The sequence below is a fragment of the Amblyomma americanum genome, chromosome 1 (genome assembly GCF_052857255.1).
Source record: "Amblyomma americanum isolate KBUSLIRL-KWMA chromosome 1, ASM5285725v1, whole genome shotgun sequence".
In the NCBI taxonomy this organism is placed as follows: domain Eukaryota; kingdom Metazoa; phylum Arthropoda; class Arachnida; order Ixodida; family Ixodidae; genus Amblyomma; species Amblyomma americanum.
In genome coordinates, this window is record NC_135497.1 from 51666376 (window position 1) to 51692240 (window position 25865).

The 25865-nt window shown below is 49.8% G+C and overlaps 3 protein-coding genes across 4 annotated transcripts in view; all 3 read right to left on the reverse strand.

The window, feature by feature from the left end:
- Positions 1–12355, reverse strand: part of LOC144112814 (uncharacterized) — a 59602-nt gene extending 47247 nt beyond the window's left edge. For both annotated transcript variants that reach the window (XM_077645630.1, XM_077645631.1), the window contains exons 1-9: positions 12082–12355; positions 11176–11382; positions 10348–10509; positions 4735–4921; positions 3535–3671; positions 3113–3233; positions 2277–2441; positions 1249–1395; positions 736–857 (exon numbers count right to left, since the gene is read on the reverse strand). In XM_077645630.1, the coding sequence (XP_077501756.1) occupies positions 736–857; positions 1249–1395; positions 2277–2441; positions 3113–3233; positions 3535–3671; positions 4735–4921; positions 10348–10509; positions 11176–11382; positions 12082–12270 (1437 nt within the window). In that variant the 5' untranslated portion in view covers positions 12271–12355. The remainder of the gene's footprint in view (positions 1–735; positions 858–1248; positions 1396–2276; positions 2442–3112; positions 3234–3534; positions 3672–4734; positions 4922–10347; positions 10510–11175; positions 11383–12081) is intronic.
- Positions 12356–13544: 1189 nt separating this feature from the next.
- Positions 13545–17844, reverse strand: LOC144094159 (uncharacterized). The gene is made up of 5 exons (XM_077628103.1): positions 17761–17844; positions 17027–17284; positions 15628–15921; positions 14620–14754; positions 13545–13553 (listed from the first exon to the last, which is right to left on the reverse strand). The coding sequence occupies exons 1-5, from the start codon at positions 17842–17844 to the stop codon at positions 13545–13547; spliced, it is 780 nt and encodes a 259-aa protein (XP_077484229.1).
- A 195-nt stretch (positions 17845–18039) lies between these two features.
- Positions 18040–19309, reverse strand: LOC144094233 (uncharacterized). The gene is made up of 2 exons (XM_077628204.1): positions 19095–19309; positions 18040–18563 (listed from the first exon to the last, which is right to left on the reverse strand). Exons 1-2 carry the CDS (start codon positions 19307–19309, stop codon positions 18152–18154), a joined length of 627 nt encoding a protein of 208 aa, XP_077484330.1. The 3' UTR covers positions 18040–18151.
- Between the last annotated feature and the right edge of the window lie 6556 nt (positions 19310–25865).

The window sequence follows — 25865 nt, forward strand, 5'->3', positions numbered from 1 at the left end:
ATCAGCCAAGTTTGTTTATAGAAGTTTCGCATGGTTTCCTTAGCAAATAATCATCTGCTTGGATCGGTTTGGTTGTGTTGACTTAGCTACGCACGGTCACATTGGTCAACATCCACGACACATATATTAGTAAACCTCAATACTCAACAAGGCACTCATATTGGTAAACCAACATGATACAATTAGCCCGACAGCTCGTCTTATTCAAGTACGGACACAGTCCGATGGTCGAGCCACCACTTTCAACCTAAAATGGTCAAAAAGACGCAAGGTTTGCAAGGTAATGTCACCATTGAGCAAAGAGCGTTGCCTCTCGCGAGTGAAAACTGAGCTGCCAGGCGTCCTTTTATTTCTGCTTTCTACACGGAAATAAAAATTCCGAACATAGACAGTAGGTTTACCGCTGTTACAGCCTATTGGACAACGGAACCATAACTCGACTACTGCCTCTTTTCGAACCAAAAGGCCGCCTGTAGCAGATCAAGACTCCATTACGACCCATTTGTGATCAATGTTTAAAATACAGCGACAATCCAGATTTCGTCGAATTCCATCGCTGACCGCTGATGTAGCTGAAAAATTTCAAATATATTTCATTATAGACAATACTGCAGTCGGTACAACTTGACTAATAGCACCTAAAATAGTTTATCCAGAATTATGAAGCCCTTCCCCCACCCCCCCTGACTAAGACTAAGCAGACTAAGAGGCCACAAAATAAGCGATATTGCTCACCCCAATGGACGCCTTTCGTTCCTTGGGCGGGTCGCTGTAGTAGTGCATGGGATTGCAGTTGTTATTGAAGATGAGGTCCTCATACCACAGCACTGAGTACTCGTCGCCATCCAGGTCAGAACCTAAGCACAGGTAGAGATTACATTAAAGGGTACCATTGGAAACAAGCTGCGTCCGGCCGTCTCTCAAAGCAGTGATGGTGAAGGGCCTTGCTAAATGACCCAATTAAATAGAGATCAGTCAGTAGAGGAATCGCTGTGACTCCGAAATGAGAAACTGCGAAAGATTTTATGCCCCAGGTCATGGAACCTCACAGTACGTTTTTTCTCATACTGTGATGGTGCTCACAGCATATATCAGTCAAAGCCTGCACGGTCCTGGCCTTGGCAGAGCCCTGACCTAACGCGCACGTGAACTAAGGCACGCTATCCGTCACAAGTGCAGAGAGCGACGGCTACATCCGTCTCCGCATAGCACAGTGTCAACAGGGAGCATGCCAGGAAGGGCGCGTACCGGCCATCTCGTCGGGGTGTGGCCGCTCCCCCTTTTGAGGGAAGACAATGCAGTCACGCACGTGATGCAGCTGCGGCACATTCACTGCCTCCAGCTTGCGGATGTCCCCCGGGTGCATGCACGGGTTCTTGGTCACGATCACGTCGCCTGCGCATCCCACCATGCATGGAATACTCAGTGACTTTAACGCAAAGTGTGGATGAAAATTCAGGTAAAAAAAAACAATCTCATGCATCAACCTTTCGGCTCCTCTATGCGATGTAATGAAAATAATAATGGTCCTTTCATTGCAAGCCCATGAATAAAATGGATATACTCGCGGACAGCTTCTTGTGGTTATGCAGTGAAGCTACGAGGGCGAGGCGCAAGGCTTTCACATGCGCAGTCTTACCACGCTCTCACAAGGGAGAGATAGGCGTTTAAGCTGGCGGTGAGTATAGTATACTGTTTCTGCTCCAGATGCCAGTTTCTCAAGATTACCACGATTAGCAGCGCACAACGCACGGGTACCTCACCACTGTATATTCTTTATTGCATATCCGGTGCTGTCAACATAAAAGCATCGATTCATGCAAACCATGGATAACTCCCAAGATATATCCGGGACATTTCTTGGACAACTGAGCATTAGTAAGTCCTAGCTTCGGCTTCAGATATGAGAATGCTGTGACCAGAGAAAGAGCTCGCAGGCGAGGCTGAAACGAGATAATTTCGGTCAGAATCGGCACACGAGAAAACTAGGCGTGTGTCCATCTATACAGACTGCAATAACGTAGTAGTACCGCCGGAGAATTCTACTTTTAGATCCGACTACAAGAATCTATATTTCTGCGAAAACAGCCCTTGAACACGCAGCACGTTTGCATACACCTTCGAAGCATGTACTCAGGCACTTTATTCCCCTACCATTTCTAACTACGTTCATATTAATAGATCCTTTCAAATAAAATACGAAAGCTGCTGCCTAAACGCACCGAGACCATGCTGCGCTATGCTTGCTATAGCAAGAAAACAGGTTGCTGGGATACCTTCGAGGATGGTCGCAGGGTCGTTGACCTTGTACCGTAGCATGTCGTTTGAGTACTGGACAAACACCTGTCCGTACTCGAGCGTTCCGGTCTCGTCCAGTACGCCGAACATGGTGCGCCCGTAGTTCGGAGGAACCAGAATACGAGCCTTGGTCCTCAGTTCCTCTGCAAAAGGCGCATACATTATCCAGCGTGAAGAGGCAAGGGTTCGTCGGTCACACATGCTGTTGTAGAGAAGTTTCGACAGCTCCGTGAGGGCCATTCGATGCCTTACGAGCTGAAGTTCTTTGCCTCAGAAAACATTTATCTTTATGGGCCATCTCTTACTTGACCGTAATCTTTGTCGTCAATTCGCTGAATGTTAAGCCGGTCCTTTAGGTGCCATATATGCATTCGTCGGCTATAACAAGGCTTGTACGCGGGTCAAAAATATCTGTTGTTCACTGTGATACTGACTGAAGGCATTTAAAACCAGATACCACCTTCTAGAAATGTGTGGTTATTCTAGACGCAAAGGGCAACAACTGTAATGATTACCACAATAGGCCTGGCTAATGCAAGCGACAGGTTCTCGATGGTGTCACCTATAGCTTTTAATCTATTGTCCGTAACATTAACCTCATGGTAAGAATCTTATGATTGCACTAAACGTCGCAACAAACTGACAAGGAGCATCTGGTGAAGAAATTGGAAATTTGAGATAACTTTGAAAGATCCCGGAAATTAGCGTAACTAATCAACAAAAGGACGAAGTCGGGGCCAGGGTGCTGCCTCACTACACTTCTTTCCAGACTACGAAATGAACAAAAGTGGTTAAGCTCGTGCGTTTCACTCACTCAGGACCTTCTTGTTGACGGCGCGAACGAGAGCCCGAAAGAAGGGCTCGACTGTCAGGTCGATGCCCACGCCGGCCAGCTCCTTGTACGGGAGACACAAGGCGCAGTAGGCACGGAGAACCTGCACAATTAGTAAGGCGCCCAGTTTCGTTATTAGTTTACAAGCACCGTCCCACTTCAGAGGTCGTCGACCCCCTCGCCGAAACCCTGAATCCATTCTTAAATGCGACTAAAATGGGATCGGATGTCGAACATGGGTTTCAGTCATTCGACTAAAATAGGATCAGCTGTCGTACATACGGTTCAGTTATTCGTCTAGTATGGGATCGGCTGTCGAACATGAGCTTCAGTTATAAGTAGAACAGTGCAAACACTGACACCACACATGGCACAAAAGCTGCGAACATGAAAAAATTTCTCACATGCGCGGCCTCGTGGGGATCCATCATGCTGTCGATGAAGGAATCGAGGATTTTGTTCTGCATCATCAGGAACACCTCGGCCTTTATGCCACTCTGCTCCAAGATGGTGATCATGGGTCGGTTCAGGTAAAGAACGCCTGCGAGGAGCACGGTAAATCATCACGGGCGTAAATATACTGTCGCGGCAGCACGCTCAGAATGTAACTCTGTTGCAGTAATCTATTCCTACAATTTGCAATGCATGTCACGGATTATCCTCACTAATAAATCAGCGACGTCCACCGCAGAAGGAAGGCGTGCCCTTCCACGCTTTGTAACATACTGTGCTCAATGACTATGCCTTCTGTCTACTTGTGGTAGCGAGAAGCCAAGTACAGAACAGTGCGCGACTGCCAAAATTTCAAGCTCCAAGTCCGCTGTGTAAGTGCAACACTGAGAAGCAAATGTACATTGAAATTTTCGCGCAAATAAGCAGCCTTTCGTCGCTATCCATTCATTTGGTATTCATTCCAGTGGGTAGAGAATAAGTACCCCTCCCGTATTCTGGCCTTTCAGTTATCAGGTTAATCTGACCCAGAGGAAAATTTCGTCTACAATCCTGCTTCCCGTAAACTTTTCGCAATGACTGTTCATGGCCACGTGAAAAAAACGGCACTACACTTCAACAGAAATTGTGGGATACTCTGCACGACAATTCATTGTAAGCGTGGAACAGTACCCCGAACTATGCATCCCTGAAAATTCGCTAAGATACTCATAAGGAGCCCAGCGCAAGCCCACTAGGACACAGCGTAACTGCAGTCGGATACAACTGAAAAACGAAGCGGCTTTCCCCCGTAAAAGGACCCCCTTCCAGCCAATGGCGTCAGCAGATTTCCATGACCCTGCTAGCGTGACATGCGGGAAGTGCCAGACGAAAAGCGATTGTCCACTCCCTCTTTGGTCGGGGACAGTCCCCTCCCTGCATTGTCGCGCCGCTCCTTGCGTTGTCTAGCTAGCAGGGTCATGAGAGCCGGCCGTCGCCATTGGCTGGAAGGGAGTCCTTTAACTGACAGGAAAAAGTCGATTCGTTCTTCAGTTGCATCCGACTATAGTGGGCTGCGGGAGAGAGCACGAGAGAATTATGTGTCTCTGTGTCCAACTGCTTCTCTAAGCGCTTTCTGTCGATGGTTGCGGTCATAGGGCATGAAGACAACGCACGCGGCTTGCTCGTCTTCAGCACGTATAGGTCGGAGTGGTCCGAGTGGAACTTGCGCATGCTCTCGCGGAAGACGATGCGGCAGCCACTCAGCGTCGGGTCCAGCAACAGCATTCCCTTGCAGCCGCCGTAGCGGATTTGTACGGCACATGGCTCCTCGCCCTCCTCTAGCTCCAAGGCGTGGTGGACCTGCGGAAGGGCGGACAATGAAGGCTTCTATGAACGACTATGTACTTAGGTCACTCCATACATTATACTTAAACAAAAATAGGAAAAACCGCCAGGACCTTGTCATATGCATGAGCTGCGGGATTACATAACCAGTTCCGTACCGGTACAAGCTTTCTCCTGGCGTGGTGCTCGTGTTTCACGTAATTAGGGTCACAATGGCCAGATCCGCTGGGTCATCATAACCAGAAAGGACACACTGCCGAGAGCACCGTCCCTAGACTTTCTAAACTGCAAGGAGGCGAGTTTTACTCAGGACATAGTAGTCACCACCGATGGCGACACTGCCTGCCGCAGAGGAAGTCTCGTATACAGATATCGCTGCAAAAATACCGTCCTATGCATCACAGGTTTCTGTAGTTCATGGAGCAGAAACGTATCCCACGCATGGTGCATGACTAGACATTTGACTTGGGCAGCATTTGGACATTGATGACACGTCCACTGCTCACAATAGACAGGGTTCATGCTGGTGTATATGACAAAAATTTAAGGGTTTTCAAGGACTTTCAAGGACCACATTTGCAATTATAAATCCAAATAAGACAGATGTTCAGGGGTAGACAGAGGCGTGAAATGATGAGAATTCACTGAAAAAGGGGATTGTCATTGGAGCCAATATTTTAACAAAGAAACTTGTCTTCGGGTAAAACGATGGCAACAGCATATTTCCTTTTTCAACCACTTCTCATCATTGTTTGTTACACGGATGACCACTTTCAGTTTGTTAGATGATGCAAACATTTATTCGCTAATGAAGCAAAGCAAACACTCAATCAGTCCTTAGGTGGCCCCAATTTGCTTCTCCTCAATTTTTATGTCTATGTCCAAGACATCCTACTGCTTGCTCTTTGCAGTCTTCCTTAGGATGTCCGACTTCATTATGCAAGTCAGGCCACTGGTTGCCTCTGCATTTTCTGCATACAAGTCTGCTGAAGCTGTCAATCCGCCTTTTTCACGACGCGACTGCGCATGCGCCCATCCCCTGGCGGCGGTGTCGCGAAACATATTGGAAGGGTCGCTCGCTCCACTCGAGACCGGTCGTGGAAGTGTAAACAAACCGGCTTCCTACGCGGGGTGCGTTGCTGCAGCCGTTGGGCGTTCAGCGCGACGCATTTGGCGATACCTACGAAATGTGTTGCATACGGCAGCAATGCCCAATATGTAAAGGGAAGTAAACTCGGATTTTTTCGCTTTCCGAGCGCTTCCCGGGACAGCCTTCGACGCGAAGCGTGGATAAAAGCAGTTCGCCGGCTCGACGATCGTGCCGCCCTTGGGCACCGTCAAGACTGTGCGGGAATCACTTTGTGACAGGTACGGATGAGGTACTGTGTTTAAATGCGTGTGCAGTCTATCACGAAGTGTTTTACTCATGGGCAGGAAGGCCTCGAATGTCACCGCGGCACCCAGACTTCGTTCCGACGCTTTTTGCTTTCTCAAGCAAGAAGGCCAAATGGGCAAGTGCTGTGAGCCGCTTTCAATGCGCGATGGAGCGGGCAACGAAAAAGAAGCTACGAGAGCATTCACGCATGGTGCTAAAATTTTGTCATAATCTCCTATGGAAATTTCCTTGTTTATGCCACTACACCCTGGCCAATCCCCCTGTGTGGGTATGTGCCATGTATTAAGAGGCAGAAGAAGAAGAAGGTGCGTTATGCGTGTGTTCGAACCATATCCATGATGAAGAGCTTTGCGTGGTATCGCCGGAATGGATTAATGTGCGCCTCTCGCGCTCGTCTTTAGGGACGCGCATGCTTGTTTAACCAATGCAGCGGTGTGTTGTGGGAAAATACAGTGAAATGCTAACAGAGCTGCTTTGTTGCGAGTACGCTTGTGCTTTTATAGCTCGTGTAGCTATTCTGCAGCGCTTGAGCACAACGATTGCTTGTGAAAACTGTTGTCCCCAGTCGTTTTCTGTACTACGGCGTGCACGATGTAGTATCCACCTTTCATGAATGGCAGGCATATACAGCGGAAAACGCCAACCTCACTGATCGGGGATATTTCATTGAACATTATGTTCCGAATGTAGCCTTCATCTCTGAAGCGGCGGCCCTTGCTAGCTGGTGTTCGCATCGCATGCCGGATGATCGGAGATACTGAAGAATTTGCTTTTCAGTGGGCACTACAGCCTGCCTCAGACTTCGCACCAAGCCATCAGTCAACCCTAGAAATTCTCCAGGTACCAGGTGCTGCCCAGGACACGCCATCGTTGACAGATTCCAACAAAACGTGCTCCGCAGCGGCACTGAGTCCGGCCGGGTTGGGCGCGCAGTACCCTACCAGTGAGCTTCCAGCGTTGTACGCGAGGTGGCAGCACAGGAAAATGAAAAAGGCGGATTCTGCAACTACGGCTTCAAGTTTCTTTTTCCTCCTCCTGAGAGTTTCAATCTCTTCATCAATGCACCGTTTTTTCCGCTGTTTCGCATCTTCACGCTCCTGCTTTTTATGTGTTTTAAAAAAGGCACGGTATTGGCTCTTCGGAGAAGTCACAGATGCTCTCAATTCCTTAGTGATGGGAACATTGAAAATGCCACCTGCTGCGTGTACAGCATCACAGCTAATCCGCTGTGAAATGCCCTGCGTCCATCACAAGTTCATGCTTCTTGCACGCATCCATCAAGTTTGACGACTGCGATGGCGCTGGCTGTGGTTCATTAGCTTGACATTCAGATATCGTCAGGAAGCTCCTTACCATACAGCTACTCCCGGCGGCTTGCATGTGCTCTCTATGCTTTGCACTTTTTAGATGGCTTTCTAGTGCCGACTCCCCCATGACAGTGATGTCGAAATACTTACAGCAAACTTTGCATTTTGCCTTGTGCGGATTTGACATGTCCGACGCAAGCCACTCTCGTTAGTCGTCGTTGTGCAGCCATGACCTCTGAAATTTGCATTTTCCGGGCATTGTTATGCACGCACGTTGACTGGCACACACTACGCTGCAGATGCACAAAATGTCACGATACCGCCGCACACGCACACCCAAGCACTACACGGGCCATAAATATCGCGATACAACCGCACATACACATATCAGCACTACGCGAGCAGAAAATGTTACGATGGAACAGCACACGCACGCATAAGCGTTACACGTGCTCTAGACGTGACGATACAACCGCACACGCAAGCGCTAAACGCGCACAAAATGTAACGCTTCGACCGCGCAACCACACACACAATGGCGGCCATTTGTCTACTCAACTGGAAAGTGGATTAGGTTATATTGGATCTTGGGGCTTATAACCGGCGGACATTACACTGAAGTCCTAGCCAACTTTTTTGGGACGCTACGACGGAGTCTGCCCGCCGTGTCGTCACCACCACCCATCACTTGAGCCTATTCCAATTTTCAAGGCGGCGTTTAGTTGTTTCGACCGCCCTGGCCTTGGAAAAGGCTTCTTGCTCATTCACCTCGCTGTCGGTCGTTCCACCCTCTGTCGGCTGACCTGAGTCGAAACCTAGCGCCTGCAGAAGGGTACATGCATTCGGTTGGCAGGGGTGGAGTGATCTACACAACAGAACAACATGCTCTATCGAATCCTCATCCTGCCCACACATTGTGCACATGATGTCCGCATTGACCTGGCCGGATACCGGGCTTGCCACTTCTTCGTGCGCAGCACCCCCGCTCGAGCCCCGAAGAGTAGTGCACTCCTAAGGTACCACTGCCAAGGGAGTTGTCGTAGAAGGTCTCAAAAAGTACACAGGAAATGGTTGAGAGGAAACGGTGGACAAGCCAGCGTCATTGTGGCTAGACGTTCACGAGCGTCCGCTAGGCACGCGCTTACTTGACTGTACGAAACTTACACTCTATTTTTAACAATATCGCACCGGGATTTCAGGTGGGTTGATATTTTATTAAATACAGTATTGTGCGTTTTTATCGCTGACACAAAAATTTCCCCGCCTCAACCGCTGGCTCGTTTGCGGTGAAACTGCACACAAAGCTTGCGTATTATGGTAACATTTGTATCGTAGCAAGTTTGACAATGGTACTTACTTAGTTCAGGCGCACATGATGCGAAAACGTAAGCGTCTACGAGAGATCGGCGAGCCAAAACCCGCAGACGACGCTTTCTCGCTGAAAACCGGCAGTGACGCCATCTGTTTTCGGCAGCGGAAAGCGTCTCGACTAGGCCGCCGAGGCGAGCGTTGCAAGGAGCGCGGGCCCTTTGAATATGCCGTTCGGCATTTGCTTCATCTTAAATATTTTCAAATTATAGCACTGAAAAACAAACCAATTCCAGGCGTATCTCATCATTTGCCCGCGCTCCTTGCAACGCTCGCCTCGGCGGCCTAGTTGTGACGCTTTCCGCTGCCGAAAACAGATGGCGCCACTGCCGGTTCTCAGCGAAAAAGCGTCGTTTGCGGGTTTTGGCTCGCCGATCTCTCGCAGACGCTTACGTTTTCGCATCATGTGCGCCTGAAACTAAGTAAGTACCATTGTCAAACTTGCTACGATACAAAAGTTACCATAATACGCAAGCTCTGTGTGCAGTTTCACCGCAAACGAGCCAGCGGTTGAGGCGGGGAAATTTTGGAAAGTGTCAGCGATAAAAACGCACTATACTGTACAATCACTGAATGTTAATTAAAAATAAAAAATTTAAAAATTCAAGGGTTTTCAAGCATCTTCGAAAATTCCAGGACCTTCAAGGCCTTGAAAACAGTCCTATCAAATTCCAGGGTTTTCAGGGGTTTCAAGGACCCGCACGAAATTATTTAGACATACGATGGCCTCTCCTGTCCAAAAGAAGCGCAGCATTATAATGGGCGGCAGAGTTTTGGGAGAGAGTTCCTGTCAGGAAGTTGGATCGGATGAGATGGCTGTGGGAGGCGCGAGGCATGAAAAAAGGCTTCTGCTATTAACAAAAAAAAAAAAAACTCGCAGGACTGTGCCCACCCGTTAAGTGCAAAGTGAAACCATCGGTCAAGCTCTGTCTGCTTCCGTGACCTTCGGGATCCCGGCCGACGGACAGACACGCTGCGGAGGATGACTACTTTGAAGTGCAGTTTTGACTCGTGGTAATAAATTTTTTCTCTCTCTCCCTATCTCTGTCTCTCACACAAGACAGTTACCAGGTGTCCAACGTGAATGTATAAGCGTTGGCAGCGGTGTGACAACAATGAATTTTTCAGAAAGCCCTGCCGCTCCTTGGCACGCTGCCAATTTCTCTAGTCGATTCATGTCGAGGCATAGTAATTGCGCGGGAGCGTCTTTGCGCCAGCGAATTTCGTCGCTACCCGCGCGGGAGCAACTTAATTGGCGCGCGGGCAAAATCGCCGCCGGCACAGCCACGCTTGTCTTGGTGACCTCAGCGACACATTAGCAAAGGTTGTAAGTTTACACTGGTTGTCGATAAGTACTATAATATACATACCTTGCGCAGCAGGCCGTGCGATATTCGCCCTATGCCGTCGCTGAAGATGTACTCGCGATGGGAACCATCGCTGCTGCGGCCAGGGGCTGCGTGGCGGATGTCCGGTTCCACAGACGTGTTTTGGCTCGGGACCGTTAACAGACCCAACGACTGCGAAAAAGCCTGCACGCAGGAAAAGAGGTCTCCCGAGTGGGCCACTTTGCCATAGCTGGCGGGCGATAATATTGGTGATACAGAATTCATGTTTGTGCAGCTGGGAGTTGTCAAACTTGTGAAACCTTTGCGCAAGTATAGAGAAGTATAGAGTGGCTTCTCAGCAGTAGAAAGTGTGTAATGGAAACAACACCTCCATAATAGGCATTGGTACTCCGAAAGGAGGCTGATTTGCCTGGTTAGATCTCCGGAGACAGTCCGCGCAGAGTCGTAATTATTTATGAATGCTAGTCTTACTTTCCATTCCCCCTCTGGAGCATTTTGACACTCCCACATTCGATTCGAAAACGCGCAAGGCATAACTTATGATCTTGTGGATAATTTCACAGTCAGATATGAGTCACTGCACATTGCGCCTGATCCCTGCGGACCACTGATCAATGAAGGGCTCACATAGCTACAATGCGATCCAAACAAATATGGATTAATGCAATGCACCTGGCCTTGAAAGTGTGATGAATGATGGTGAATGGCAGAGATCGACACTTGGCTCAGCCTTCTTGAAAACAAAAGCTCCGTTATTAAAAGCGAAGAAGAGATTCCCTCACCCACTTTCGTGCGATTTAGTCGCTTTTCCCATCACCTCTCTCAACAAGAACGTGACTGGCCTCTGACCTGTCCGAGCCGTGCCATGAACTTGGGCACGCTGACGATGGTAGAGAGGTCGCCGATACCATCGCGTATCTGCTCCGCGGTGCGGCCCTGATTGTCGTGCGCGTAGAACCAGAGGCCGTGGCTGCGTAACTGGCTCGTCGAGCAACCCAGGAACATGAACCGGCGGCCACCAATCTTCAGGCCCGACGACAGCGGAGGCTTGATCACCTACAGAAAACAAGCCCAAGGTAAAAGAGAGGAACTAAATGGACGGTTTACATTGTCATTTCAAGGAGCCAATCCCATGCATAACTTTCCTTATTATCCTATCAAATATCTTCATGCAGTTATGTGCCCTCCTCTGCACTTCAGCTACATGAATCCATACAGCAGTGGAACGAAAAAGCGACGGTGAAATCAAATTAAAATAGGCAAATAGAAGCTCATCAATGTGAGACTGAAATGTAGCACTACTGCCAATATAGATTTGTCGCATGACATTTTGATTCCCTGTGCCCTTCAGTGCGAAAGGAAGTAGCCGCAATCCTCGAGTATCAGTGGTGTCTGTGCGTGTGAAGCCTTTCAGTAGCAAGTGCATTACCGGCTCACTTGGTGAGTGGACACGTCAGTCGCACTGTGAATAGGCGGCGCTGTCCACCTACAATTTGAGGCAGTTACACGCCTTTCCTTCTCTCAAAACATAACTGGATCCCCGAGTAAGAGGACACCTCAACAGCGCTCTGAGCTACGTGGCGGTGGTGTACATGTGAAAAAAAACAGTGCTTTCGCCCAGTCTTTTGTGCTTAGCAATGCTAAACCGCCAGCCATTTTTTTTACTTGAGACTTCAGATACTGCATTTTTCAAAAAATTAAGCACGCTACGGCTACTTGTTCACTAGGCGATCATGTACCCCCCCAACAGCATACCGCGCTAAGAAAGTCGTCCTTGCAGGCACCCAGCGAAAAGGAGATGAGCTTGCAGTCGTCGTCCCGCACGACGATGCGCAGGGCGTAATCTGGGTCGCAGTGCTGAAGCAGGCGGCTCTTGCACACAAGTTGAGGGGGCATGTAGACGCGCCGAGTGGGCGTCAGGATCACCTTGCGCACCTTGACCATGTGGGACGGCAGCTCCTGGGCGATCACCGAGCCTGTGAAAACGTCGATGCGCTGCCGGTGCGCCCGATACCGGAAGTACAGGTGCTCCAGGGCACTGCGGAACCAGAACACCTGCGCGGTACCGCGCCACAAGGACACTGTTCTTGATATGCTGGATATTGAAGTGTTGCACAATGATCGGTAGGAAAAAGAGGCAATAGTGTTGATGTACAGAAAGCATTGAAAGGGACTGTAGTCCGAGAAGAAATGAAAAAAATTTAAAAACACGATTATGTTCAGGGTTCACCGGCACTTCTTATGTGTAAAGTGAATTTTTTCCTCACTTTCCACCTAAAATGACACCTTGAGATCAAGCTCCACAAAATTGCTAAGCTACACACCGTTCACTTATCTGTGTGCCCCTATTATCACACAGTTAGCATACTGCATTTCTGCATGCATTCTTTAACCGATCACATGTCTTAATATATATATTCCTCGTATATAGCTCCTCGTTCAGTTCTGTAATATCGCGCACTTGTAGCCACCTTAACCAAGTGAATTTTTTCCTCACTTTCCACCTAAAATGACACCTTGAGATCAAGCTCCACAAAATTGCTAAGCTACACACCGTTCACTTATCTGTGTGCCCCTATTATCACACAGTTAGCATACTGCATTTCTGCATGCATTCTTTAACCGATCACATGTCTTAATATATATATTCCTCGTATATAGCTCCTCGTTCAGTTCTGTAATATCGCGCACTTGTAGCCACCTTAAAGCAGCGCGGTCTACACCATTTCATGCAGCTCTGCACGAACATCAGAGGTCTCCCAGGCGCCCGCGTGGTGTTACGCTTAGACCTTTTGAATAAGCGCTCCCTGAACGTCCGTATGCACCGTATGCTAGCACAGTGAAAGAGATAGCACGACCTATCCCCTCATTTGTTCGCAACCGTTCAAAGAGCAGCTATATTAATATCAGCGTGCACACATTCCTATGCTATTTATCCGACGATCAGGCACACAATAAAAAATTTCCGACAACGGTGGCTCGCATGCATGAAAGCAAGCGTTATCCACATTTTTTGCGATATGCTGGGAATACACAGGAAACCGGACTTTGAATTTTGTAACGGAAAATCTCGTGAGCAAGCTTGGTCACGGCATGCAAAGTGCCGACAATAATGCAGATACAACATCTTTGGAAGGTTCAAGTGAAACTTTGCTAAGAAAGCAGCATGCCACTTCCCGATGCAGTCTCTGGTAGTCCACACTTCCGCTACCATTGCCCTATATAGCCTGCAAGCCGCCGTGAAGGAATGAGGCGGAATGCTGATGCCAACAGTGCACTACACTTGTAACAACTTCGTCGGGAAAGAAGCAGGTGCCACTCAGGTGTTCATCTTGGGGAAACTCGAGGAGGAGTTCAGGAGAACAACCTGCCAGGCTAGTTGTTTATGCATGTGGCTTACTCGGAAGTGCAAAAAACGGACGAGGGACGGAGTAGGGGACACAAGCGCTTGTGAACGTGTTTCTATGTCCCCTAATCCGTCCCTCGTCCGTTTTTTGTGCTTCCCAGTAAACCACATGGTGGAGGAGGTCCATCGCTTCTGGTCGGTCGCGCGTTCCCAAGAAAGAAGATATTGCAAACTTGAATGTATTTCTTTCAATTTAATTTCATAATTCGTTACACTGGCTTCCTAACGTTGCCACTGGCCTAATTTTACCATCACTATCCAAGAAAAAACCAGGTTCCACTGCTGCATACGTGCGTGTATAGTGTTGTCATGGGCACGAACTGAACATGCTCTGCTACATAAAACACATCTGTAGTTACACTCTAATTTAAAAAACAGAGGTTTAGCGCCTGTTTAACCTAGTGATATGAGCGAAAGCAATTGTTAAGCAAGGGTACATATGGTTTGGCCCTGGAGTCGGTCTGGTGCGCGTGTTATCCATGGCGAGGCAGAGACCAAGCGCCAGCGAAGCAACTGTTTTTTGCAACCTTTTGCTAGACACGTGGCAGAGCAGCGAAGAGGCCCGGAGCGAGCGCAGCTGCGGCGAATCCACAGCGAGTTACATATTATGACGTTCCTTGCTACGCCTTCGTTGCGCCGGTTCAAGGTTAAACGAGCACTAAACATGACCTTGGGAGTTGTAGTGGGAAGAGTCGAGCTTTCACTCTAAGAACACGGTTTCTGCTGCTGTCTTGAGTACAGAATTCTGCAATAAAAGCTTACTTAACATAGTTCAGAAAACAAATCTTACTGAACGCCAGGCCAGGTGCGAGGCGAGCGGGCTACGGACATAAAGAGGGCCCTTAAGCTTTTGTTGTTAAAGCCAGCCTGAATAACCGGGCTCTCACCTTTCCCTGGCTAAGCGAGAAATAGATCTCGAAGAGGGCTTCTTCCAGGGCACGGGGACACTCCTCGGCGCGCGCAGACAACTCGAGGAGCGTTTCCCGGCAGCTCTGAGCATCCATCGCCAGCTCATCGGTGACCTGCAAAGGTGGTAATCTACGTGTTGCGTTCGACAGTGCAGTTTTCAAGCGCCGTTCGAGTCGTACGCCCGCTTAATTCTCCTTCGCTTCGGCAAGCTCCCTATTGAAACCCAAAATGACACCGTAGGTCCGCAAAAATGCGCGCATAGAATAGTGACGCAGTTTTATATTTACGCCAGGTCATGGCACAGCGCGATATGCCAGAACCGCCAACGCAGCAAATCCCCGAACGAAGATCACCTTTATCCGTCAACAGCGTAGATCCGACCCATCGATGTAACCCTTACTTTGGAAGCAATATGCATTCACTCGTGATAATCCTTATTGATTCTGCATTTAAAATGGTATAGTGTGGTATGGGGGGAACATCCCGAAGTGACTTAGCCTATCAGGGACGTTGCAGTAGGCGATTGCCGAGTAATGCCGACCACCTGGGGATCTTTATCGACCAACGACAGCGCACACCGCTCGGGCGCTTTTGCCTTTCGCCCCTACTAAAGCGTGGCAGCCGGGACCGGAATTGGAACCCGGGTCCTCCGGGTCAGTAGCCGAGCACCGTAACCACTCAGCCCATGCGGCAGCTACGTTTAGAACGTACTTGACATTAATCTTGGAGGTCCTGTACATGGAAATTACGTGATGTACTTGATCCAATTCCGACGGATATAGAGACACGCAAAGGGTGTCTTGTACTGTCTGTCTTGTATGTCTTTTAACTTATTCTACAGAAAGCGAGAAGTTTGAAACAAGAAATATTCAAGAGGATCGGAGGTTTCACGCCGACGTCCTGGAACATTTCTAATTCGTGCGCTTTTGACCCTTGTTCTTGGGGTAGAGCTTACAAGAAATCCACGCAATGAGTTAAATCCCTACCTGAAAGGTCTCGGACCAGACGCTGAGCAAGGCGTACACGACGCCGAAGTCCTGCACGCTGGGCCTGGCCACTGCCTTCAACTCGCGCGCTTGCAACTCGCGCACCGGCGCGTAAAAAACCTGCGCGTTTTTGCGCGTGCGCAGGATCAGGTTGCAGAGAGGCGCCCAGTGGCGCGGTCCACTGAGCGTCAGGCGCATCATGCGACTTCTGCCCAGAACGTCGGCACCGCACTTGAAGGGTCCTTCACCGAACTCGACGGCCCGGTCCCACGGGGTGGTGTCTGACAGGTCGAACTGCGACAGGAAAGGTGGTGGGTGAGCAAGCTGTTGTGCGGCTTATTTTGAGGCTGACTCGAATCAATTTAATATTATTTCATGGATCAAGGAACAAAATCAGGTTAATGATGTTCTGGTTAAAATCAAGAAATCAAAAATAGCATTGCAGTCCATTGGCAGGGCACGTAATGCGAATGCACGATGACCGATGGTCAGTTAAGGTAACAGAGTGGATTCTAAGAGAAGGCAAGTGTAGCAGTGCGAGGCAGAGACTAATATGGGCGGATGAAATTGGGAAGTTTGCAGAGATAAGGTGATCGCAGCTGCAAAGGACCGGGTTAATTGGGGATAAGAGCAAAATCCTCTGTCCTATGCTGTCACAGTTACACTACTGCTGCTGATGATGATGATGACTGACCTAAGTTCAGCGCCCATAATCTACACTAATGGCTGTAATAGTAAGGAGCTTCTAGAGCCACCACTGTCATAACTTTATGTTTGTGTAACAAAAACAGTGAGGTCACGACTGTACTGCCACACTATCACTATGCCCTGTGAATGGGATAAGGATATATGGGCTCTTGCCCCGTCAAATTAAACTATTGGCATACCGGCGTAGTCGTTTTGGAATTTTTGTGTGGATTCCCATTGCCCGATGTCCGTTACTGCCTCTCGAGAAAGAAGGGGAGCGGGACATGGTTGAAAAAAATAATTCAGATACCAGTAACTGGGAAACAAAGGCTAGGCGGTTAGAGTGAAAGTGCACAAGGAGCAGAGGACGCAGAAGCGAAAGGATGTATGTCCACTCTTGGTAGTGGTCGTGAAGCTTTACACCGCGCTCTTTTAAGCAGCAGAAGTCCGGTGACGCCTAAAATACGTTTTACGCCCATTAACATTCCCTTCACCACAGCAGTCAGTGGTCCAGTTTTCTATACAGCTTTCCTTGCAGTCCTGCAATTATCCGTGTTGCGCCACAGCTGCCCTTCTACGCAGTGATGTAGAACTCTACGACTAAAGGAAACTGTAGCGGAAGGGGAAACCGTAAGAGTACAGGAGTGTGTTTGTACACGGGTTTTTTTTCTTTTAGTCCATTGAAAGCAATTAACGATATAGCGCTGCTCACCTGTGGCAGGTAGTCGCCCTCGCGATTGCACTGGCTGGTGGCGCTGTTGCCAGCGCACACCTTGTAAAGCAGCGGCGGGTGCAACAGCTGCAGGTAGACAATAGTGGATGTCGGCGACGTCTTGCGCAGAATGATGCGGCAGATGGTCGAGTACCGCACCAGCAGCCGGAACCGCGTGGAGCTACGCTTGCGGACATCCACGAAGTGCAGGTACAACCCATTGGAACAGTGCTCAAAGTGCGCATTGCACTGCGTCACCTGGTGGAAGAGAAGGCATTCAGAAGAAGGGCCGAAACCGAATTATTCCGCTCCGACTGCGAAACTGCCGTACTTTTTAAGCATGCCTATCCATGTTGGTACAGTTTTGCACTTGCCAATTCATGCAGCGTGGCTAATACGTTCCAGGCCCTCGAAGAGCTTTATGTACTGTAAGCACAGTATATCAAACCCCTCCAGAGTCCTCTTTTAAGATTGACGATACATTTCCTCATCATTTGCGAAGTCATGCAACCTAGCCTTGTCACCCCAAATCGCTGCACCGTAAGAAAAATTGGACGACGAATCGCAGGTCGTTGATACAGGAAGGAGTACATAAAATTGGTTGTTTGAAATCATCCACGCAGTGTAAAGAACTCTCCCTTCCCCTCTCACTAGTGTTTCTAAATCTTTCTGGAGCCGCTCTTCACAGAATTCAATTCCCACAACAATTTAGGCTGCGCGCCAAGCAAGCCAACTAGACATGTAAGGAACCAGATGATGGATAAGGGGCCCATGTGCCAAAGTGCGTGACCATCAGGCCCGAAGCTCTGCTTTGCCATCACGTACCCAAGACCTGTCCAGGAAAAAAGGGTTAGATTTAATGTGCCTATGAGCTGCCACTGCCTTCCAGAAAAGTGATGAATTGAGAAGTCCTCACTACCCTTCTCATATCCCTCTTATGACTGGGGCTCTCAGCATCATCTAAACTATTTACCCAGCAGAAAAACACGGTGTTTTTAGGATACGACACTTTATGTCCTCACAGACTGCAATGCAGTTTATTTCCATGACCTTCCACCATGCAACCGCCACTGCCATAACTCAAACTTCTGGACGGACGCTGTCAGAAAACACCCTACGGGAACCTCATCTCACCTTAAAGCCTTCAGACGAGGTCAGCTCACTGTTGGGACAAGACGTCTTCGCAGATGAGCTTGTCCCATCTGAAGGGGAGGTAGACTTGACCGCTCTTCCCTTCTTTCCCCGCTTCACAGACATTGATTTGCCGGAGAGGGAGGACGATGACTTGGCCGACGAGAGTGGCGATGGCGGAGGCGGCATGGTGTTGGTGCTGTCAAAGTGCGCCACAAAAGTGTTGTACCCGAGGAAGCAGCCGAGGGCGAACGCGTTTACGGGTACGTCCTTGTGCTCCGTGGCTATCTGGGTGCTGTACGGGTCGCAGAACTCCTCGAGCTCCTCGGATGCGAGCCACCATTCAGGCGGGCCGGACTTGCCCGCAGCCGCGCCGTTATTAGAGGCGTTCTGGCATTGGTCGCACCTGCGGAAGTGAATGTAAAATTGACGCGCGGAACCAAGAGCTGGTACAAGCTTAAGAAGCCATATGTTCTAACACAAATGGCGGTACTCTCACCACCCTAGCCACCTCAATATGGCGGCTATGAGCCCGCAGAAACCGATAGTTCATTAATTGCACCAGGCAAGAAACTCTGAATTGAAATGTCTGCATAAACACGCCCCCCCCCCCCCCCCCCCCCGGTTTCTGAAACTGAATAGACGGAGATGCCGATAATAATTTGCGCAGTAAGTTGTTTACGAAGCTCTACAACCTCTTCCTCTCGATCACCATATTCTGAGCAGTGCTTCACAATTCATCTGCATTGCTCAAATGGCACTGCAGTCACCTTAGTTCCAGTGCGCACAAATCTGCTAACCTCCGACTTTTGGACCCATGTCAGCGCATATGAGGAGTTTCTCAACTTACGCGACAGTAGAGGCTTGACAATATGATTGTTGACGCCGACCGATGACTGGCTAAGGGCAAAGCCAGAAGTACTTGTAGCGCACTCACCACTTAAGTACGATATGCATGAACGAGTCCTTGGGTGACCGCTCCAGTTGCAGCGTCACGTTTGCCGTCCAAGTGGGGCTCTCGTAGACTGCCACCTCGCCGCAGTCTCCGGTCACCACTTGGCCCACGGTGCACTGCAGACCGAGCAGCCGCCGAAGCTGAGACGCTGTCGGCGTGCCCCAGCCGGAGTCCAGACAATGGACGCTTAGCGCCATCTCCCGGCAGTTGTCCTGCCGGTCGCGAGCGCGAAACGCGGACGTCGGTGCCATCGGCCCCGGAAGAAACGGCTTTGCAGGAGGCTCCATATTGGCAGGTGACTATCGTGCCATTTCAAACTCGCCGACTGGCTTATGAGTTGAGTTTGACTATGTCTTCTGCTTGAGCGGAAGTCACACAAGAAGACCGACGGGTGGACCTGGAGCTGCTCGCTGTTTTGGCCTTTGGTGCGAGCTGCGAAGAGGCTTTGCATAAGTAATTAGAGCTGAATACAGCAGCTGCATCATGGGCATGAGTGACAGCATCCCTGATGTTGGGCACCACGACTTCATTCTGGCATAAAAACTGTGATTGCAGTTAACACACACCCGCCGCTGTGGCTGTGGTTAGGGCACTCGGCTACTGATCCGGAGTTCCCGGGTTCGAACCCGACCGCGGCTGCTGCATTTTTATGGAGGCAAAACGCTAAGGCGCCCGTGTGCTGTGCGATATCAGTGCACGTTAAAGATCCCCAGGTGGTCGAAATTCCGGAGCCCTCCACTACGGCACCTCTTTCCTCTTTTCTTATTTCACTCCCTCCTTTATCCCTTCCCTTACGGCGCGGTTCAGGTGTCCAACGATATATGAGACATACTGCGCCATTTCCTTTCCTCAAAGACAAATTATTATATTTTTAACACAGCGCTACCACATCCTGACACATTAAGCACCGCATCCTTCTAGTCTTGCTCGGAATCGCAGAGGGGTCTAGCCAATTGACGAACAACGAAAATCTCGCAAAACGCCCTATATGACTGCTGCAAAAACCAGAGGGTATCAGGATTCTTGCACCAGAAAGTTGCAATTGGCGTGTCGGAAGAGGCTTCTTTTCCTCCAAGTAGTCTCCACCGATCAGGGAGGTGACCTACCAAGGTCTAAGGCCTACGTAGACTGCGAAACGGCATCGGAGCGTAGTGCTTCGGATGAACGACTGCCACGTGGGGCACTGCTATGCCTAGGTGGCCTAAGCAAGGCACCATAGCGGAACGCTTCGGATGGATGACGAACACGAGGGGCCGCATGTTTAGGTGGTATAGGTCGATTACAGGCCGACACCTTAGCGGAGTGCTTTCGATGAAAGATGACCGTACAGGGCAATATTATGCCTAGGTCAATTACGGGCCTGCACAGCAGCGAAGTGCTTCGGGTGAATAACGAACACATGGGGCACCAATCCAACTAATAACACCTCGGCATCGCATCGGTATGCTTGGAATGAATTGAAAACACGAGCAGCCCCACTCGCCAATGGTTGCCCAGGGCCGACAACGGCGCGACACCGCAGCGGAGAGCTTCGGATGAATGACAAGCTTGTAGGCCAGAAATACGTCAAGGGGCCTTGGTCTATTATGGGCCAGCACCGTCCTTCCGATGAAGGACGAGCGCGTTGAGAATCGCAAGGACTTAGTTGATTACGGCTCTTCATCGCAATGGAGTGGTTCGGAACAACAGCTACGTAGCGCATAGTCAGTGAGCGCCGAAATCATAGCTTGAGACCATTTTCCCACTTTCGTCTGCATTGGCATGAGCCCGAGCAACGAACCGGAGATCTTGTCATCGAGCAGGGCGCCGCTAATTCTAACAAGCCTTGCGGTTCGACTACCTCTCCTGCCTGGCGCTGCTTCCATTGCTATAGTTTCAAAAGGGCAAGGATTCATGAAGGCTCAGATTAGCATTTGTTCCCACTCTTTGCAGCACAAAAAATTTGGCTGAGGATTTGCTTAGCTAATCCAGGATATACAAAGCTGTTCATTAGCGTTGCCACTGACATCGAAGTCTACGTTGATTTTGAGGAAAGGAAAGGCGCATAGCTGGCTCTCTGGGTCAGTGGACACCTCAATCGCGCTTTGAGGTACGCGGCGGTGTTTAGAGAGATGTGGACTGCAATCATTAGCGCTGACAACGTTGTGGCAGACACGCGGCACTGCAGCAATAGGCCGCAGCGTTCATTGGCTGACCAACCTCCCGCGATCAAACAATAACTGCCACTTGGCAGGGTGGGCCATGCCAATGTACATTCCAATAAAAAAAATTGTAGAGCTATGCTTACGGGTTTCAGCGGAAGCCGACTGCCCCCCCCCCCCCCCCCCCCCCCATACGAATTCTTTCAACACTCTCTCTTCCGACAGATGTGGTCGACCAACGGCGCCGGCATATCGGTCGAAGTAGTTCAGTAGTTCCGTCTTCGCCGCCGCTAACGGTGTGTTCTTGTTCAGCTCGATATCAGGATGCTATCGACTTTCCCGTCGGAATGTAGAATAATCCCTTCTGCCGGCATGGCGAATATCCGAGCACCCCACAGCACACACCTTTCGCAATATCCATCGTGGACTACCACGCACCTCGTTAACGCGGCATTCGAATGCGGGCACGTGCGCACGGCTGCGTATTTTGAGGAAAGTGCACAGTAACTTTCTCGTATTGCTGTGCAGGACTTAGCAGCAGCCCTAGTTGGAATTGCGAGGAGGACAAGGAGGAAAGGAAAGACGCAGTATGGAGCCGCAGGGGCGTGCATAAACAGGAATGTTAAATTGAATGAAGATAAAAAGACATGCCACGGCTTGCCGAGCTTGCTGGCGGAGCCCTCCACTACGCCACCTCTTTCTCCGTTCCTTGCTTCACTCACTCCTTTATCGATTCCTGACTGACACATGTTCTGAGCACTGCAAGCATAGGTTGTTCTCCATATATACGTTTTGCCAATGTCAGTATAACAAGTGGCAATTTATACTCCACGTTAGAGTACCCCGCGAGGTCTGAATTATCAGGAGCCCTCTGCTAAGGCACCTCTCTATCTCTTTCTTCTTTCACTCTCTACTTTCTCCCTTTCCCCACGGCAGGGTTGAGGTGTTCACCGAGATGTCAGAGATTTAACGTACAGGGTCGTCCACTCGGAGTTAGAATGTCGTTCCGTGCTGCCGGCGCTCCACGGGGCGCCTTTGGTGGGCGCCGTAGAAACTATTGCGCAGGCGCAGTGAGAGCTGCAGGCGGGGCTTCATGCGTCGTCTGCTACAGTGCGCTCTGTATAGCGGTGAAGTGAGCTTCAATTTTGCTCTGCGTGCGCATAACGCCGATCGCAAAAATGTTTTTGACTAAACAAAAGACTGCTAAGAAGCCTATCAGCTGCTTTTATTTTGTTGGAGAAACAGTACCAATGTGTTCTGCTTGCACGGTTAATTTGAAACCTACAAATAATGACACTCAGGAGAAAGTGCGCGCCACGCAATAGTTAAAGCTTTGCTACTGTTGCTGCAACGGGATAGAAGCGGCTGATAGGCTTCTCAGCAGTGTTTTGTTTCTCACGTTTCTCCGATGGGCGTTATGCGGACGCAGTTCAAAATTGAAGCCCACTTCACCGCAATACAGAGCGCACTGTAGCAGACGACGCGTGAAGCCCCGCCTACAGCTCTCACTGCTCCTGCGCAATAGTCCCTCCGGCGCCCGCGAGAGGCGCCCCTCGGAGCGCCGGCAGCACGGAGCGACATTCCAACTAAGAGTAGACGGCCCTTTACCTTTCCTCCCCCCCCCATTTTTTATTTCTTTCCATCCCGCGTCCTACAACTCAGCAGCGCAACACTGTAACCACTATGAAAATTGCTTTTGGGGAAAGGAAATGGCGCAGTGTATGTCTCACATATCGGTGGACACCTGAACTGCGCCCTCAGGGAAGAGATAAAGGAGAGAGTGAAAGAAGAAAGGAAGAAAGAGGTGCAGTAGTGGAGGGCTGCGGTATAATTTCGACCACCTGGGGATCTTCAACGTGCACTGACATCGCGAAGCTCACGGGCGCCTAAGCGTTTCGATGGAGGCGAAACGCTAAGGCGATGTCAGTGCGCTATTCCTGCCCCGGATTAGGGGCGTAAGGTTTAATAGCTTTTTCATAACCAATAAGCCACAGCAGAAGATGGGTTTTGATATCACGTGCACAGCTGCACCAGCATCAAAGTACAGGCAGCAGCATCGAAGAAAATCTCGTGGACAGCTCGTTCGGGAGCACGTTACAGAGCACACCGCAGGGTAAACGGACGGGAGGCCGCCCCGCGTCCAGTACCTTTTAAAGCTCTAGCTTTTAAACCGAAGAGACATGGACCTAACCCAGGATCACGCGACCACTCCTTGCCCGTAGCCGGCGACTCACGCTAGCTTGGTCCTAATCACTCGGGGCAACAAAAGATGTCACAAAAAGCGCTATAAACAACGACAAATGCGTTCCATAATAATAACTGGTATTTTGGGGAAAGGAAATGGCGCAATTGCTGTCACATATATCGGCGGACACCTGAACCGAGGGAAGGGATAAAGGAGGGAGTGAAAGAAGAAAGAGGTGCCGTAGTGGAGGGCTCCGGAATAATTTCGACCACCTGGGGATCTTTAACGTGCACTGACATCGCACAGCACACGGGCGCCTTAGCGTTTTTCCTCCATAAAAACGCAGCCGCCGCGGTCGGGTTCGAACACGGGAACTCCGGATCAGTAGCCGAGCGCCCCAACCACTGAGCCACCGCAGCGGGTACAAACGCGTCCCAAGATAACCTGCTGTGACTGGACGACGCAGCGTTCTGCGTTCCTGTGCAGTACCAACCGCAGCAGTTATGATAGAGCTACCACAGGCGAAGTGGCACATAAGACTCGTTGTGGAAGGGTCATAGATGCAGCCGAGGCAGAGCGACATGCTCGGAACGCTGCACGTAAGTGGGAAACGGGAGCCACAAACGTGCTGCGTGTCTAACAGAAGACGAACGCTGTCGGGACGCTGCAATGCATCTCGAAGTCCTACTGGCCTCACGTGCTCTGGAGGCATATTGTAAAGAAAACTGTGCGGCCATTGCAGCTGGCGCGAGCAGTCTTCCACGCAAGGCTAAATAGGCATTCGCGATAAAGGGCGCCGCTGTCGCGGAGGCAAAATTACTCACCTTAGGCAAAACAAAGATCCCTCGTCGAACTCAAGCTTCTTTAGGAGCAAAATAACGCAAGGCTGGCCGCCCGGCGCCGGTCGTGACAGGGCCTTAGCGCAGCCAGGAAGGCTTGAGCAGAGGACTATCCACAGAAGAACAAGCGATAGGCCTAGCGGCCGCAATCCACCAGCTGCCGTGACACAACGTGCGAGTGTTCTTGGCAGCAGCCGTTCTACGTGTGTATGAAAATTATGATGATGATGATTATGATGTCATACAAGTTTATGTCATTGTTGTTAGCCTATCAAAGGATGACACATGCCCACACTGGGGGATCGGCCAAGAATCGGGTGGCTGTTCGCCTGTACTGTTATTAAAAACGAAAAGCATGCGGGAACGCAACACCGGTGGATTCTACCTCATGAAGAGAAAGGACAAGAGTTTTGATTTCGAAATAAATAAATGATATTAATACTAATAATAATAATGAGAGGGATTAAAAATAATTATTAAGTCAAAATGTAATTATTTGTAGAAAAGAAAATTTTGTTACACATAGCAAGGCATACGGTCCTTGCCGATGGTACGTGGTCCTGGACCGCGCCATAAGGGAAGGAATAAAGGAGGGTGAGCGGCGACGAAGCCACCCACTCCTTCCCGGTTGCCATGGTAACGGCGCATGAGCACAATTGGCCTCTCCCATGTAACATGGTATCGACGCATGTGCACAACTTTCCCCTCGCGTGTACCACGAAATGCTCGACTGGTAGCCTAGTGTAGCTCCCGCTACAAAAAAATTTAGGACACACAGGTCCTTGAGCTCCTGCGCGGCCCCACTGCACTCAAACGTTCATGTCCCGTATAACAAGTGGCAGTTTATAGTGCACATTAAAGAACCCCGCCAGGTCTGAATTATCAGGAAGCCTCTGATACGGCACCTCTCTCTCTTCCTTCTTTCACTCTTTATATACTTTCTGCCGTTCCCCACGGCAGGGTTGAGGTGTTCACCGAGATGGTACCCTATCCTTTCAAAACACAAAATTTTCTTTTCATCCCCCATCCTAAAGCTTAGCAGCGGAACACCCGTAACCACTATGAAAATGAAATTGAAAATTGGTTTTTGGGGAAAAGAAATGGTGCAGTATCTGTCTCACATATTGGCAGACACCTGAACCACGCCTTAAGGGAAGGGATAAAGGAGGGAGTGAAAGAAGAGAGGAAAAAAGAGGTTTCCTGATAGCCGTGCACTGTGACACCTGCATCAAAGTACAAGAAGCAGGCATCGAAGAGTCTCGGGAGCACATTGCTGCAGCACGCCATGGGGCAAACGGAAGGAAGGCCACGCCGCTTCCAAAACGTTTTAAAGTGCTAGCTGTTAAACAGAGCCATGGACTTCACCTATCATCACGTGACCACTCCTTGCACGTAGCCGGCGCCTTGCGCTAGCTTCGTCACAATCACTTGGGGCATGCAGTGGCAACAAGACAGAGCTAAAGACAACGCCAAACGCTACAGCAACCAAAACCCATGATCAGATATGGGAACCTTCAAGTGTTTAATACACTTGCAACCGAAGTTCCCATTGTTACTCTCACTGATGGCAGCATCATGTGCAGCTTGG